The 18119-nt window shown below is 44.0% G+C and overlaps 1 protein-coding gene across 1 annotated transcript; it reads left to right on the top strand.

The window, feature by feature from the left end:
• Window positions 1–3601: 3601 nt before the first annotated feature.
• On the top strand, window positions 3602–13163 carry rdh14a (retinol dehydrogenase 14a). The gene is made up of 2 exons (XM_078399339.1): window positions 3602–3994; window positions 12026–13163. The coding sequence occupies exons 1-2, from the start codon at window positions 3629–3631 to the stop codon at window positions 12638–12640; spliced, it is 981 nt and encodes a 326-aa protein (XP_078255465.1). The 5' UTR covers window positions 3602–3628; the 3' UTR covers window positions 12641–13163.
• Window positions 13164–18119: the final 4956 nt, after the last annotated feature.

Raw genomic sequence — 18119 nt, 5'->3', positions numbered from 1 at the left:
GAGTTTAATTGCAGAAATATTCAACCATTTCAGTAATGAACCCAAACATTAATAAAATAAAATTGTGCATTTAATGTTTGGCTATCATAAGTTTTGCATCATTCCAATATTTTTCTTGTCAGCTGTTTGCTAAGTGTGACTTGGGTAAGGGTGGGATGGAGGGAGAGGGAGTGCAGGGGTTACTTGAAGTTAGAGAAATCAATATTCATACCACTGGGTTGTAAGCTGCCCAAGCAAAATATGAGATTTGTAATGCAATTAGTAATACGATTTGTGATTAGCCTCACTCTGACAATGGAGGCCCAGGACAGAAAGGTCAGTGTGGGAATGGGAAGGGGAATTAAAGTGTTTGGCAACCAGGATATCAGGTAGGTTCAGGTGGACTGAGCGAAGGTGTTCAGCGAAACGATTACCCAGTCAATGTATAAGAGTCCACATCTTGAACAACGGATAGTCGATGAGGTTGGAGTACATCACTTGCATATCTAGTCCTTTAAAGTCACTGGCTTATAATAATGGCTGTTCCTCCATTGTCAACTTTTAGGGACTTTGTTTGACATTATCTTTATTTGGCTGTTTTTTGGCTTTATACATAGAAATATTATTGCATGCAACACCTTTACTGCAAGATGTTTGAGGCTAAAAAGTAATGAATGCAGATTTACTGCTGTTGAGATTTATAGATCAGGTTTGGTTCCTTTCTTTAAATCCAACCATCAGGGGGCAACCACTAATCCTAATAGGTATTACATCTCAGATACCTGCTAGGCCACCTTTACCAAGAAGCTGCACAAATCATTTAATGATCTGTGGAACCCAGGTCTCATCACAACCATGGACTCACAGATTAGCAAAAATGCATCAGCAGGGGTGCTTGTCTTTACTGTTGTTTTCTTCCAAACGTTCTGGATGAATTGCTTTCACTCCATTTCTCTGGGTTTTGAGGTAACAGATAACGCCATTGTTGGAGTAGTAGACCCCATCGCAGAAGTACTTGATGAAGTGGATAGATTGTTTAGAAGTTGTTGTTTAGGGTGGTTACTAATGTTCTAGATTATGAAACTCAGGTATCTCAGTGCCATCCCAGATGCTCCTCTGTTTTCAGTGGTCAAAGGACAGAGATTCCCATGAGTCAAAAATTTGACATTTTTGAAGGAGGATTTGAGTGCATTCTTGGAGCATCTCCTCTGTCCTGGCATTTTCATACTGTGATGAAGCTCAAAATATCCAATTGAGCTGTCTGGTTACCAGGACCTGAGGGTTTGAGTTATTAGGATAAGCTGGGACATTGTTACCTGGAACGTAGGAGGCTGAGGGGTGACCATTTAGCAGTAAGCACAATTATGAGAGACCTGGATAAAATGAATGGTCAGTCTTTTTTCCAGAGTAGACGAGATCAGAACTGGAAGGCATAGATTTAAGTCAAGAGAGGAAAGATTTAAAAGAGACATGAGGAGCAATTTCTTCACATAAAGTGTGGTGCATATATGTAACAATTGCCAGAATGAGCTATAGAAGCGGACACAATGGCACCATTTAAAAGTTGTTTGGACAGGTACATGGATAGAAAATGTTTGGAGGGATATGGGCCAAATGGGAGTAGTAGAGTTACATAAAATGATCAGCATGGACAAGTTGAGCCAAAGGGCCTGATTCAGTGTGTATGACTTCATGGTATTGGGCACACACATCTGAGCCAACCTCATTAAGAAAGCCTGCATTCATTAATTGGGTGTAGAGGCTCAAAGATAGCCACCCAGGTGAGGGTTAAGCAGATTCCTGGCCTAGGAATCTGCTCCTTCAAAGCATTCAACATAAGTGATCACATCAAGAGCAGGCAGAGACTGCAACCACTGAACATGTTTCATACAAGCTGGCATGGAATGCTGATCTCATCCTCATTCACAGGGGCTCTTTCAGCAGATTTCTAGTGAGTTCCAGAAGAAGGGCTGCACTATCAGCACCATTGCCTTGAGACAGAGTGGTGACAGCAGGGCAAGAAGTTAATGCAGCTTGGCAGTACTAAAGCACATTACAAGGCAGTTTAATTAGTTATGTTTTGGGGAAGCACTTTGTAAATACCTTGGGGCTGGGTAAATACCAGGGTCCCAGGTAAATGATGAACATTCCCAGAGTCTGGGCAATGGAAGTAGTTGCAGGGATTCCAGGCAGCCGAGTTCAGTAATGTGGAGACTGGAGAAGCCAGTTCTCTCTGGATGGTTGAAGGTATATAGGAGACATAATTGAGGTATACTGTATAGAATTATGAGGGTATAGATAGGGTAGATTGTAGGAAATTTATCCATTTATCAGAGGTAGATAAAACTAGAGGATATAGGGTCAGGGTAAGGGGGAAGAGATTCAAAGGGGATACCAACTGCCCCAGAGAAAGGTTGAAGCAAATGGTTGAATTATAGCCAGATTGTGTAGAAAAGAACTGCAGATGCTGGTTGACACCAAAATTGACACAAAATGCTGGAGTAACTCAGCAGGACAGGCAGCATCACTGGAGAGAAGGAATGGGTGTCGTCTCAGGTCAAGACCCTTCTTCAGGCTGAGGCATTAATCCAGAGTTATTGGTTGGGTTTCGAGGGCTATGGACTAAAAGGTGGGCAATGGGGTTAATACAGAATGTTCCCTGGTCGGCATGGACAGGTTGGGCTGCATGGCCTGTTTTCATTCCTTGTGAAACTATGATTTTAGCACTGTCCCGGGATGACTTCCTGTCCCGAACGTTGTTGTCCCTGGATGACTGTAGGACTGTCCCGGGATGTGTCTGGCCCGGGATATCTGAAGAAGGTTCTCAACCCGAAACGTCATCCATTCCTTCTTTCCAGAGTTGCTGTCTGACACGCTGAGTTGCTCCAGAATTTTGTGTCTGCACGGGATGTCTGTGTCTGGCCCAGGATGCCTGTGTCTGTCTCAGGATGTCAGTGTCTGGCCCGAGATGTCTGTGTCTGTCTCGGATGACAGTGTCTGTCCCAGGATGTCAGTGTCTGGCCCGGGATGTCTGTGTCTGTCCCGGGATGTCTGTGTCTATCCCGGGATGTGTCTGTCTCAGGATGTGTCTGGCCCGGGATGTCAGTGTCTGGCCCGGGATGTCTGTGTCTGTCCCGGGATGTCAGTGTCTGTCCCGGGATGTCTGTGTCTGTCCCGGGATGTCTGTGTCTGTCCCGGGATGTCTGTGTCTATCCCGGGATGTGTCTGTCTCAGGATGTGTCTGGCCCGGGATGTCAGTGTCTGGCCCGGGATGTCTGTGTCTGTCCCGGGATGTCAGTGTTTGTCCCGGGATGTCAGTGTGCGGCCCGGGATGTCTGTGTCCGTCCCGGGATGTCTGTGTCCGTCCCGGGATGTCAGTGTCTGTCCCGAGATGTCTGTGCGTGTCCCGGGATGTCAGTGTCCGGTCTGTGTCTGTCCCGGGATGTCTCTGTCTGTCCCGGGATGTCTGTGTCTGTCTCGGGATGTCTGTGCCTGTCCCGGGATGTCTGTGTCCGGTCTGTGTCTGTCCCGGGATGTCTCTGTCTGTCCCGGGATGTCTGTGTCTGTCCCGGGATGTGTCTGTCCCAGGATGTCACTGTCTGTCCCGGGCAGGCTGCCTCTAGCGGCGGCCGCTGGCGTTGCGGGTCCGATGCTGCTGCCGCTGTCGGTGGCCGCGCTGACGGCCGTTTACTACCTGGGCCGCTGGCTGATGTCGGGGACCGCGGGCCGCCTGCCCGGCCCGGTCTCAGCCTCAGCCCCGGGCTCCCTGCGGGGCAAGACGGTGATCGTGACCGGCGCCAACAGCGGCATCGGCCGGGCGACGGCGGCCGGCCTAGCGCGGCTGCAGGCCCGGGTCATCCTGGCTTGTCGCGACCCGGCCGCAGCCGAGGAGGCGGCCCGCGAAATGCGGCAGCAAGACCGGGGCGACGGCGCGGCCTCCGGGGAGGTGCTGGTCCGCCAGCTCGACCTGGCCTCACTCACCTCGGTGCGGAGCTTCTGCCAGCGGATCGTGGAGGTGAGAAACACCGGGGAAACACTCACTGGGCGGGGAGGCCCGGCCTGAGCCCTGGGGGTGGGGGTATAAACACCCGGGTAAATACTGGGTGAGGAGGCCTGGGCCCTGGGGAGGGGGGATATAAACACCCGGGTAACACTCACTGGGCGGGGAGGCCTGGCCTGGGGGTGGATATAAACACCCGGGTAACACTGGGTGATGAAGCCTGGGCCCTGGGGGTGGATATAAACACCCGGGTAACACTCACTGGGCGGGGAGGCCTGGCCTGAGCCCTGGGGGTGGGGGTATAAACACCCGGGTAAATACTGGGTGAGGAGGCCTGGGCCCTGGGGAGGGGGGATATAAACACCCGGGTAACACTCACTGGGCGGGGAGGCCTGGGCCCTGGGGGTGGATATAAACACCCGGGGAACACTCACTGGGCGGGGAGGCCCGGCCTGAGCCCTGGGGGTGGGGGTATAAACACCCGGGTAAATACTGGGTGAGGAGGCCTGGGCCCTGGGGAGGGGGGATATAAACACCCGGGTAACACTCACTGGGCGGGGAGGCCTGGCCTGAGCCCTGGGGGTGGGGGTATAAACACCCGGGTAAATACTGGGTGAGGAGGCCTGGGCCCTGGGGAGGGGGGATATAAACACCCTGGGAACACTCACTGGGCGGGGAGGCCTGGCCTGGGGGTGGATATAAACACCCTGGGAGCACTGGGTGATGAAGCCTGGGCCCTGGGGGTGGATATAAACACCCGGGGAACACTCACTGGGCGGGGAGGCCTGGCCTGGGGGTGGATATAAACACCCGGGTAACACTCACTGGGCGGGGAGGCCTGGCCTGGGGGTGGATATAAACACTCGGGTAACACTCACTGGGCGGGGAGGCCTGGCCTGGGGGTGGGTATAAACACCCTGGGAACACTGGGTGATGAAGCCTGGGCCCTGGGGGTGGATATAAACACCCGGGTAACACTCACTGGGCGGGGAGGCCGGGGCCCTGGGGAGGGGGATATAAACACCCGTGTAACACTCACTGGGCGGGGAGGCCGGGGCCCTGGGGAGGTGGATATAAACACCCGGGTAACACTCACTGGGCGGGGAGGCCTGGCCTGGGGGTGGATATAAACACCCGGGTAACACTCACTGGGCGGGGAGGCCTGGCCTGGGGGTGGATATAAACACTCGGGTAACACTCACTGGGCGGGGAGGCCGGGGCCCTGGGGAGGGGGATATAAACACCCGGGTAACACTCACTGGGCGGGGAGGCTGGGGCCCTGGGGGTGGGGGAGGGGGAGGGGGAGGGGGAGGGGGAGGGGGAGGGGGAGGGGGAGGGGGTGGGGGTGGGGGTATAAACACCCGGGTAACACTGGGAGATGAAGCCTGGCCTGGGGGTGGGGGATATAAAAACCCTGGGAACACTGGGCGGGGAGGATGGGGATGGATAAAGAAACACCCGGGGAAACACTCACTGGGCGGGGAGGACGGGGGTGGATAAATAAACACCCGGGAATACTGGGTGATGAAGCCTGGGCCCTGGGGGTTGGATATAAACACCCGAGTAATACTGGGCGAGGAGGACGGGGGTGGATATAAACACCCGGGGAAACACTGGGTGAGGAAGCCTGGCCTGGGGGTGGATATAAACACCTGGGGAAATAGTTGGTGAGCGGAACCTGGCGTTGGATAAATAAACACCCAGGGAAATAGTTGGTGAGAGATGTCAGGAGATGGATTAATAAACACCCGGGTAAATAGTTGGTGAGAGGAGCCTGGGGTTGGATTAATAAACACCTGGGTAAATAGTTGGTGAAAGGAGTCTGGGGATGGATAAATAAACACCCGGGTAAATAGTTGGTGAAAGGAGCCTGGGTATGGATAAATAAACACCTGGGTAAATACTGACCAGGGGAGCGAACCTGCGTGTGGGTAGATGCCCTGGGAAATAGAACACAATGAGCTTGGGAATGGCTAAATACTGGGTCAGAAGGAGTCTGATAGTGAAAAAATGACTAATTAAAGGGTAAAATTGGGCATGTGAACAGATAAATATTCAGAGCGTGGGGAAACATTGGGAAAGAAGCCGAGGAGGAGGAGGAGGAGGAGGAGGAGGAGCCCGGGAGTTGATAAATACGTGGAGAATGGGGAAATGTTAGAGTAGAAGAGTGGATAAATACCAGAGGAAATGGGCACCAGGAGGTGCCCACAAATATCCAGAGAATGAGAAAATACTGGAGAGCAAGAGCCTGGGAGTGAATAAATACATGGGTAATGGGCTAAAACTGATGAAAGAGACTGTGAAAACATGTTTGGGAATGGGGAAATACTGTAGAAGTGGTTAGTTAACTAGGGTACAGGATAATATTGGGAAAGAAGAGCCTGGTGTAGATTAATGCAAGGAGGTTGGTGATTGCAAATGTGTTTCTCTGGAAACAGGAATAACCCTGAGTGTGGGAGGACTGAGGGATGAACACTTGTTGTTGATTCAGTTATCCAAATACATAAAAGGGCCAATTACTGGATGGGATGGTCAGGGAGTACAGTTCACATTGCATAAAGGAATACCAATGGAGTACACAAAAAGCAAAACCTTGGAAGAACTCAACAGGTCAAGCCACGCCTATGGAGGCAAAAGTGCACACATTCAATGGTGGGACAGCCACCACAAGCAAAATTAAGGGGGAAAAAGCACTACAAAAGGTTTTGGACAAAGTCGTAGATTCATACAGCACAGAAGCACGCCCATTGGCCCAATCTGTCCAACCAAAATGCCCATCTACACTAGACCCACCTGCCCGCGGTCAGCCCATATCCCTCTAATTCCCTATCCACGTACCTTTTAAATGTTGTTAGAGCACCAATATTTTATGTATCTTAAGAATGAGAGAAATAATCCAGAACCAGGATAGGAACTGTAGAATCATTGGGATTTAGATCAATAGATTAGAACAGATATGTCAGATTATCATCATAATCCGTGGCTGCTGGGAAATGAAGGAAAGAATAACTGGGTATCTGTAAATAAACAGGAATGGGTCAATAATTCATAACTTGTGAAAGCAACTGCTTGTAAATAAGAGTTGGGGTAGTAGATGTTGGATAGTCAGAAATTGGAAACAACCTGGCGTTGGAGCTACCCAGAACTGCAAATTTGAACCTACCAGAAGCATTAGCAGTATGAACTAGAGGATCGGTTTAAAAAAAAAAATTCTTGACATATAACTTAAATCTGACCATGTGCACCTATAAATTGTGATGTTTGCTCCTTTTGTGAAACAAATTGTCTCCTTAATCATAAACCATGTTCTGCAAATTCCTTATGAACTTTCTAAGATCTTTGCACTACAATGCCTCTTCTTCAATCCCTTTCAGGCTCATCCCTGTAGAGTTATGTATGGTCATTATTCATCCTGCCCATGTGTGCTCCAGCATTTGTCAATTCCTAACTGAATCTCTCAACAATTCAAGATCATTCTCTACACCCACACAAATCTTCATAACATCTGCAAACTTTCAGATGGTGCCCATAATACATACACCTCGATAATTAATAAAAGATCATCTGTTCAACACTGAATCCTGTGGGATACCACAGTTCTCAAATTGCTTTCAGTCTCAGGCCTTCTGCCCAGTTCTCAGTCAAGGTGAATGTATTGTTAATGCAGGCCCGTCCTGGGCAACAAACATCCAACTTATGGACATCCGGTATATACGAATGAGCTTCCACAAATATTATTAAAATCAAATGATAACTATTCTTGAAAAAGAAGCCTATTTACATATAACCTCCCTACAGTAATCGAACACCTTGTTTGTTAAGAACACAGGCTGCCAATTTAAATGCAGGAAGACATCTAAGAGAGTACCTTTGGAAATTGACAAACTTCATGTAATAGCAGAATTAGGCCGTTGGCCCATCGAGTCTACTCCACCATTCAATCATGGCTAATCTATCTTTCCCTCTCAACCCCATTCTCTTGCCTTCTCCCCGTAACCTTTGACCCTGTAACCTTGCAAACCAATCGCCGCTTTTAAAATACCTCATGACAGCCTCCACAACCTTCTGTGGCAATGAATTCCACAAATTCACCACCCTCTGGCTAAAGAAATTCCTCCGCATCTCCTTTCTAAAGGTATATCCTTTTATTCTGAGGCTGTGCCCTCTTTTCCGAGACTTTCCTGGTAAGTTTCAATGAGATCGTTCCCCCAACCCATTCTTCCAAACTCCCGTGAGTACAGGCCCAGAGTCGCCAAACGCTCACCGTACATTAACCCAATCATCCCTGGGATCATTCTCATAAACCTCCTCTGGGCCCTCTCCAACGCCAACACATCCCTCCTCAGATATGGGACCCAAAACTGTTCGCAATACTCCAAATGTGGTCTAACCAGTGCCTTTTCAAGCAGCATTACATCCCTGCTTTTATATTTACATAATATTACAAGCAATCTGTTCTTTTGATACTTGTGCAACCAAGGCAACAGCCACTGATAACTCAAGCCCATCGAAAACCAGCCATTGAGTGTGGGACATCCTGTATTCTGTACCATGGTAACATGGCAGAGGAAGACAATAAATATCCATGTTAATTGTCCCTCATCAACCCCATCCATTACAGTACTGTGGAAGCATGATTACCATTGTCGGGTGATCTTGTGTATTTTCCAATTTATAAGCAAAGGTGACTCATGGGCGTCTATAATTTTTTTATCCAGTTTGTAATTTGGGGGCGGCCTGTAACAGAGCATTAATTTTGTGGAAAAAGCATTTCTGGAGGTTAATCCTAATCCTTCATCCACCATCTTGTTGACTTCAAAAAATACATTAAAATATGACCTATTCCTTGGATTTTCTTCAGAGAGTCAAATGGCTATTCACTCAGCGTATGGTTTCCCAGTGACCTTTTACTGGTTTGTCATCAAGGATTTATACTAATCTGATGTCTGATTCAATGTGGTGCCCATGTACTGCCAAGAAAACAGCGAGGTTCTTAAAAAAATCAGACTGAAGAATCCTCATAGATATGTAAAGGCAGAAATTCAGATGTATATCCCTGTAAATGCTGGAAGTTGCTGTTGGATTTACCCACTAATCACAGGGATCCCTTTAGGACAATATTACTACAGGGAAATCTGACCCTGTCCTTTTTTGGTACCCATGCCTCTCCCCAGCTAAAATATATATTAAATCTCTCATAGTTCCCACAAGGATCTCCCCTGTTACCAGTGTGTAGTTGCCCAAATCTGGTATAACTTCCTTTTTAAAGATGTGGAACTTCATTTCAGTCTGTTGAACTATTAAATATGTGGACAAGTGGTTTTCACAAAATCTTAATTGCTTATGACATTTAAACAAAGTTTCTGTTTACTTTATCCTACAATATTGCATATCCCTTTCCATAATAAATATTTAAAAATCAGGATTTTTAGTTTCTGAAATCTGTTCCTGAATCTGCCTCTGATGTTAAATACTGGGTTTTTATTAATGTTAAATGTACAGCACTGTTGTTTAAGACACTACTAGTGAAATGGAAAATTTGTGATTTAAATCATGGGTCTGTTAACAATATTATTGTTTACATGTGAGTTCCATTTGGCAATGTTTTTTGATTTTTCAGATAATTCTCTTAATCCCCCCTTTCTATGTGTAGATGCTTGATTTTATCAAGCCCGAACATTTTCCATTCAGTTTGCAGGGTATATAAGGTTCAATTTAAAACATGCATCCTCATGACTGCATTCCGGTGGGGCAGGATGGTCTTCATCGGTGATTGCTGCACTCAGCAAACCACTAATTACTTGCCCACTGAGAGCATATTGTGGGGGGCATGCTTCTTGCTTCAGCGCTGTACATGTGGACACAATTTCTCAAGTTGCTGATCCACAACTGAGATAACAATAGCTAAAATTGTTATATTAAGTTAAAAAATTTCTTTGTGCCTTAGAGGTTTAGTTTTCCTGCGATTCTTTATGGACTTTTTCTTACTGATGTGACATGAAGTTGTTGCATCATGTTGCTTCGGGGTAAGCCAAACCTCAGGTTATAGTGAGGGGGTGGTATAATGGGACTTAAATGAAGTGTATAAAGTGTACATGCACCCCCCCCCCCCCCCTTTCAGATTACGAAACTTGCATTTTGCACCAGCCTCAGCTTCATTCCATTTAGTCCCAGGCTTTTTTTCCCTGTTCACAGACTAAAATTACCAACTACAGTTTGAACCACAGTTGTAAAGTTCTTTTTAGCTGCAAATGCTCCCCTTTTCAACCTCTCCATTTGCTCAGAAAAGGGTACTTTTTAATGTAGATGGACTAGTTCATTGAAGATTTCTGCAATGTAATTTCTCAAGTAAAGTATATCAAGTGTTGAGATAGTGGACAGAAATTTGTTACTGGTAGTGAGTTTGAATAAATATAATTTGTACTTTTGTTAATTTAAAAATGCATTTTAAAATGACAGTTTGTGTTTTTAAAAGAGTAGCAAATCAATAGCAATCATGAGCTCACTGTGTGTGGAATGAAATGACATTTAAATACAGACACCAATGATACTGATAATTATATAAGGAAAACTTAAATTCAGCTCAGGTGTTCCAAGTACTTAGTTATTAGTATGTTGAAAAATGAAATTTGACCTATAATCAATATACTTGCATCTAAACAATGTAATTTTCCTGGGATTTTTTTACATATATAAACCTTTTCTTACCTATGTGATATTAGGAGTTGCATCATCTTGTTTGGAGGCTAGACATACCTCAAGTTGCAGTGTAGGGGTGATATGATGGAAGTTAATTGGATAATATCTTGTATAAATCTCAATACACTTGCAATTAAACTATTTTTTGCTTGATATGAGCAATGATATCTAACCATATTCACAATGTTTTGTTAATTTTAAACAATTTCTTACTTGTGATGACATTTGAGAGCTATTTACTTCTATATTTCTGTGGTGCATAATCTATTTCTGCTTCTCTTAAAATCCCCTTCATAGTTCATAGCCGTTACGCTGCACATCACAGAAACATGCCCTTTGGCCCATCTTATGCATGCATTCAGGACTAATTCCATTTAGCCCATTGTCCTTTAAGCCCTTTCCATCCTTATATCTGTACAAATGTCGTTTAAAAGTTGTAACCTATCCACCTCTACAGCTTGCTCTGGCAGTTCATTCCAGATATGTACTAGCCTCTGAATTGCTTCTGGGGTTCTTCTTAATACTCTCCCCTCTCACTCTAAGCCTCTGTCCTCTAGTTTTGGGAAAAGGACTGTGAATGCTCACTTTAACTGTGCCTCTCATGATCTCATACACCTCACGAATGTCACCCCTCAGCCTTCTACGCTCCAAGGAAAAAGTCCCAGCCGATACAACTCTCCCTATATCTCAACCCCACAAGCCCAGGTAATTTTCCATTTACTGTGCAAATCTTACTCTGGTGTGACATATTAAATTGTAACATGTCACATTTAATGGAGTTAATTCCTTAATCCAATTTCCCAACTGATCCCGATCTTCTTGAAAACCAAGATATCCTTCCCCTCTGTCCACTGTAGAATCTTTTTGGTGTCATCTGCAATTGCACTCACAATGTTAATCATGAATGTATATAACAGCAGTGGACCCAGCACCAACCCTCACGGCAGTCAACTTGTCACAGTCCTCCAATCAGAGAAACAATCCTATACAATTACCTTTTGACCCCTTTTTCCAAGCCAATTTTTAATCCTAATTGCTAGCTCACCTTGGATTCCGTGTGTTCTAACCTTCCAGGCTAGCTACCATGTGGGAACTTGGCAAAGGCCTTGATAATGTCCATATGAACAATGTTCACTGCCCTGCTCTTATGGTGACCTCTTCAAAAAAATATATTCTCAGATTTGTGAGACACGATTTTGTACACAAAAATGTCTTCATTTCACTCCCATTTCCATCGCATATTTTGATAATGAGTAGATCATTCTGGGAAAGATCCACAAATTCCTTCTGTGTGAGCAGTGCACCAATGTGATGAATGAAAAGTACTTTTTAACTTCTCTCCATAAGGAAGAACAAAGGCTAGATCTCCTCATCAATAACGCTGGAATTTTCCAGTGTCCCTACATGAAAACTGAGGATGGTTTTGAGATGCAGTTTGGGGTGAATCACCTGGGACATTTCCTTCTCACCAATCTCCTCCTGGATCTCCTCAAGCAGTCTGCCCCAAGCAGAGTGGTGGTAGTGTCCTCCAAGCTCTACAAGTATGGAGAGATCAATTTTGATGATCTGAACAGTGAAAAAAGCTACAACAAAAGTTTTGGGTATAGCAGGAGTAAGCTGGCCAACATCCTGTTCACCCGTGAACTAGCCAAACGTCTGGATGGTACTGGTGTCACTGCAAACGTGCTACACCCAGGCATTGTGCGCACAAACCTGGGAAGACACATCAGTATCCCTTTACTTGGACAACCAATCTTCAAGTTCATGTCCTGGGCTTTCTTTAAAACTCCAGAACAAGGAGCAGAAACATCTCTCTACCTGGCTACATCTCCTGAAGTTGAAGGGGTGTCAGGTGAATATTTTGGAGACTGCAAGAAGGAGGAGTTATTGCCCAAAGCAATAGATGATGCAGTTGCAAAAATGTTGTGGGATGAGAGTGCAAAAATGGTGGGACTGAACTGACCACTGTAAATATTCTATGTTGTAAATATACATTTTGAGTAGATTATTGACTAATTGAATTTCAATAAATCTTTGACTGTATATTTGGAAACCAGTTATTACACCAGGGAATGCAGCCTGGAGTAAATGTTTCAAGTAAATCTTTTATGTTACGAGAAATGATATCAAAATTGTGCGTTGTGAAGTGGCTTGTTTGATGCCATTGGTTTACACCATAATGTTTGAATTTGCAGAATATATTTAAATGACCATCAGTTTGTGCTTTTTGTCGATGACTGTTTCTGCCTTACACCAGTTAACAGAATGTTGTTACTCTAGAGGTCAAAAATGTCATTATGGCACCTAATAACTGTTAAGAAAAGGGGATTGCCCTATTAGGTAATGGCAATGCTCAGTTCTGTTTCATTGACATTTATTCTTGCTATTTGGCAAGTTTTACTGATCGAGCCTTTCTCTCAGCATAACATACAAAACTTCAATCATATCAAATCTTTTAGCACTTACCAAATAAATACTGTTCCTGAAAGCAAAATGTTACAGTCTATTGTTTTGTACTATATAGAGAGATAATGGAGTTAGCTCCAGAAATGTAACAGGATTCTGATTTTATGCATCTTTTTCATTTCCTGAAGTTCAAGGCATCCCGAGGTTACATAAAATAGTCTGTTCCTGAGAACAAAATGATCCGTAAGTTGAAAATGAACAGTCTCCCCCCCCCAAACCTTAAGGTGAAATCTTTGGGCTCAAGCGCTTGCAGAGAGTAGACTGGGGAAGGTCAGCATTGGTGATACAAGTTGTGACTGGTAAGTGAACTGTGATGAATGTTTGACTGAATACAGCCTGGGTGAAGTGATGTGAGGAGCTGATCTGCAGATCAACGTGACAACTAACGGTAGTTCGATAAAAGAAAGGTGACGAGAGATGGCTTGGGGTTCATAACATTTGATCTTACCTCAAGAAGACTTTGGAGAAGGCATTGGATTAGAGCCTGAAGATGTATTCCGACCTGAAACATCAGCTATTCCTTTTCTCCTGACCCATTGAGTTACTCCAACATTTATCTTTAACTAGAAAAGAGGGCCCGTTGGGCCCGTCCCCACACCCCCCATTCTCTCCTCCCCCAGCCCCACCCTTACTCTCCAAGTGTGCCCGTTGGGGAGGGCCCGTTGGGCCCGTCCCCACACCCCCCATTCTCTCCTCCCCCAGCCCCACTCTTACTCTCCAAGATGTTTTGTTTTTTTTTCCTAATCAGATGTGCAGTACTTTGGTCAACGTGGGTTGTTTTTAAATGTGCTATACAAATAAAACTGACTTGACTTGACTTGACTTGACTTGCAATAACAAAAAAGACTTCTTGGAAGCTTTTCGAAACAATGTAGCCGTCACAAGCTGAAAACTAAATCCTTGCTGAAAACTAAATGCTTTTCTGTAAACTTTTTGAAACAAATGTAGCCCCTTGAAGAAAAGGGTTAGAAATGAAAATTTAAACTTTGAAATGAAAATTTAAAGTTTAATATCTCTCTAGCTTTAAAAAGGTAGCTTCAATTTGAACGAAAGTACTTACAATAGTTGCCCAGGTTAATTGTGAATACGGCGGTACAAAAATCGTAGCGCTTTGGTGTACCGTCTTGGAGGAGTAGGGTTTGTAAGTTAAACTTCCGTACATACACACATACATCCCTACATACGAACGCAGAGTTTTAGTATTATACTAGAAAAGAGGGCCCGTTGGGCCCGTCCCCACACCCCCCATTCTCACTCCCCCAGCCCCACTCTTACTCTCCAAGTGTGCCCGTTGGGCCCGGAAAAGAGGGCCCGTTGGGCCCGTCCCCACACCCCCCATTCTCTCCTCCCCCAGCCCCACTCTTACTCTCCAAGTGTGGCCGTTGGGCCCGTCCTCCTGATCTGTGTATGTCAAGTGACCACTATAGCCTTCATTCTTTTTTTTTTTCCCTAATCAGATGTTTGTTTGTTTTTTCCTAATCAGATGTGCAGTACTTTGGTCAACGTGGGTTGTTTTTAAATGTGCTATACAAATAAAACTGACTTGACTTGACTTGACTTGCAATAACAAAAAAGACTTCTTGGAAGCTTTTCGAAACAATGTAGCCGTCACAAGCTGAAAACTAAATCCTTGCTGAAAACTAAATCCTTTTCTGGAAACTTTTGGAAACAAATGTAGCCCCTTGAAGAAAAGGGTTAGAAATGAAAAATTTAAACTTTAATATCTCTCTAGCTTTAAAAAGGTAGCTTCAATTTGAACGAAAGTACTTACAATAGTTGCCCAGGTTAATGGTGAATACGGCGGTACAAAAATCGTAGCGCTTTGGTGTACCGTCTAGGAGGAGTAGGGTTTGTAAGTAATCTTCCGTACATACACATATACATACATACATACGGAATGTTGGACCGCAGAGTTTTAGTATTATATAGATAGATAGAAGATATAAGCCAGTATCTGCAGTTCCTCCCTACACATTGGATTTTTGTCTGGGTGTTCCCTACATAGGTTAATGGTGGAGAGAATCGAATGCTGTGCTCGAGAGCAGAGTCTTGAAGAAATTGTGTAAATCGGGTCTTCAACAACATGGGGACCCACTGTTTCATAATTTGGTAGTGTATTTTAATTCCTTCCTTCAATTACTTCAATAACGCAACAGAATTTGTAGCTGTTCACTGAAAAAATGGGCTACCAGAAAAAAGACCCAAAAAATCAGAACTTGATTGTAAAAAGTGTACATTTTATGAATGAATAACTACAGATAATGCTGTTTTTTTGGGAGATGTGCTGATAATTAGACAATCAAGACCTACATGTAATGACCACGAAGTGTTTCAGCTCCTGGGGCATTTACTGAATTAACCAATCTCATCTGTAAATTGGAATGTAGTTTATGAAGTACTACAATCTCTTGGTTTAGCAGTGCAAAATAAGTATTTTTAGAATCACCAAAATGCTCTTGTCTTGCAACTTGCAAATGTTCAATGGGTACTTGGACATAGAGTCATAGAGTGATACGGTGTGGAACTCTAGCACTATCCTACACACTAGGGACAATTTACAGTCTTTACCAAAGCCAATTCACTTATAAACCTGTACATTTTAGGAGTGTCGGCGGAAACTGGTGCACTGTACAAACTTCGTAATCCATCTGATCGAACCTCTTCCAAGATTCTTCTTGACCTATGCACGAACTCTCACTTTTCTCTGTTTCCCTTCCTTGAGCCTTCTTAGGGCCACGAGACATAACCCATAGCTCCAATGGCCTGATGTTCATCTTTTATGGTTTCATTGTGATTCTATGAAAAAGAGAAATAAGCCTGAAAGTTATCACAGAAAGACTGATGTACTAGATCACCCAGGTCTCGGTGTACTTCCCCTTTTCCTAACCTGACACCATTCAGATAATAATCTGCCTTCCCATTCTTGTCTCCAAAGTGGATAACCTCACATTTATCCACATTATGCTGCATCTGCCCACTCACCCAACCTGTCCAAGTCACTCTGCATCCTCATAGCATCCTCTTCACGGTTCACACTGCCACCCAGCTTTGTGTCATCTGCAAATTTGCTAATGTTACTTTTAATTCCTTCATCTAAATCATTAATGTATATTGTAAATAGCTTGCGGCACCCCACTAGTCACTGCCTGCCATCCTGAAAGGGACCCGTTAATCCTTACTCTTTGTTTCCTGTCTGCCAACCAATGTTCTATCCATGTCAATACCCTACCCCCAATACCATGTGCTCTAATTTTGCATACTAATCTCCTGTGTGGAACCTTATTTCTTGTTTTCATCTTCATCATAAACTGACAAGATTTTCTTGTTAGGAATGTAATCGCATCAGACCAAGCGCTTTACATCTCTATTGATTAATAACTAATGATGAATCCCAGACACTATCCAAATCAGTTGGCTATGGTAAGTAGGCAGTCGCAGGATTGCATGGTGAATTAAACAGCGATTTGAAGTCAAGAATACCATTGCAAAACTGATCATCAAAATCTTGTGATCTTACCACTAACTGTTTGCTACAGCTGATGTGGAATTAATACTATTAAAAAGTGTAATTAAAAGATTAAGTTCACAGACATAGATTATGGACATTATGACTGGAGACATCAGTTTCCATTGACCTTTGAGACACATTCCTTGCTCCTTATTGACTGAATAATGGTGTTCAGATTTGTGCTACAAGTGGAAAGTTTTGTTACAGTATGATTGTTTCATCCAGATACTTAAGGCAACCCATTTTTAAAGGTTTGTACTCTTATTAATGTAAAAATATAGATTGGTGATTAATATTAACCCTTGGTGCACCAATATGTAGTTAATCTTATGTAGAGATGGATATGTTGTGCAGGATAATTTTCTGGATAAAGCCCCACATTATGAAGTCAACACTCTAAAGGTTAAGTATGATTTTCATACTTATAGTTCATTTTTAACTGGATGAAAAATTGTCCTTTAAGCTGGACTTCATTTAGTCAATTATGCATAAAAACTCTTAATATTTAAAATTCCTCCAATTTGTTATTGCACCTAATCAAGCTAATCTGACATCTGAAAATTAATGGTAAACTTCTGTATAGGAAGGAACTGAAAATGCTGGTTTAAACCGAAGATAGACACAAAATGCTGGAGTAACTCTGGAGAGAAAGAATGGGTGACGTTTCAATTGAGACCCTTCTTCGGACTGAACTTAACTTTTGTTGTGGGGAGGGAATGCAGATCAGAGAGTAGCTGGCTTGAGTGGAAGTGACAAAATGGGTAATTTAATGAGCAGGTTGTACTTGTTACCTAATGAGTTCTCCTTCAAAGATAGACATAAAGTGCTAGAGTAAATCAGTGGGTCAGACAGGATTTCTGGAGAAAGGGGATGGGTGACGTTTCGGGTCGGGACCCTTTGTCAGACAGTGAATAAAGATCGGAGAAAGGGTCCCAGCTGAAACGTCACCCATCCTTTTTCTCCAGAGATGCTGCCTGACCCACTGAGTTACTCCAGCTCTTTGTGTCTATCTGTTGTACAAACCAGCATCTGCAGTTCTTTGTTTTTACATTGGAGCTCTTCACCAAAGTGTTTTTGAAATGACAGCAGATTGAACTCTGCTGCTGGGCGCTTTGTAGAGTGATCCCTGGCATCGTCCAAAGTAGATTGGAAGCTACAAGAAGAGGAATTGTGAAAGGGGTTGAGATACACAAATAGGTTTCTGTGCAAAAAAAAAGTAAAATTCATCATTACCTACCTGTGTCTGGCAATTTCAACCTAACAAGGAACAGGTTTCATTGCTCTCTGAAACCTCTGCCAAAAACGGTCATTGCATTTTAAGAGCCTCAATGAAACACAATTCACATATTTAAATCAATGCCTCTTTATCTTTGTAATAAAAATGAACTGCAGATGCTAGTTTATATCAAAGATAGACACAAAATGTTGGATTAACAGGTCAGGCAGCATTTCTGGAGAAAATGAGTA

The sequence above is a fragment of the Rhinoraja longicauda genome, chromosome 5 (assembly GCF_053455715.1).
Source record: "Rhinoraja longicauda isolate Sanriku21f chromosome 5, sRhiLon1.1, whole genome shotgun sequence".
Lineage (NCBI taxonomy): Eukaryota > Metazoa > Chordata > Chondrichthyes > Rajiformes > Arhynchobatidae > Rhinoraja > Rhinoraja longicauda.
This window is presented reverse-complemented; position numbering and strand designations above follow the sequence as displayed.

What these genes read in the sequence shown, in the direction of transcription:
- rdh14a (XM_078399339.1), top strand. Translation starts at nt 3,629, where the DNA reads ATGCTGCTGCCGCTGTCGGTGGCCGCGCTGACGGCCGTTTACTACCTG. An exon ending in TCTGCCAGCGGATCGTGGAG is followed by an intron (nt 3,995 to 12,025) that starts GTGAGAAACACC and finishes TCTCTCCATAAG; the next exon opens with GAAGAACAAAGGCTAGATCT.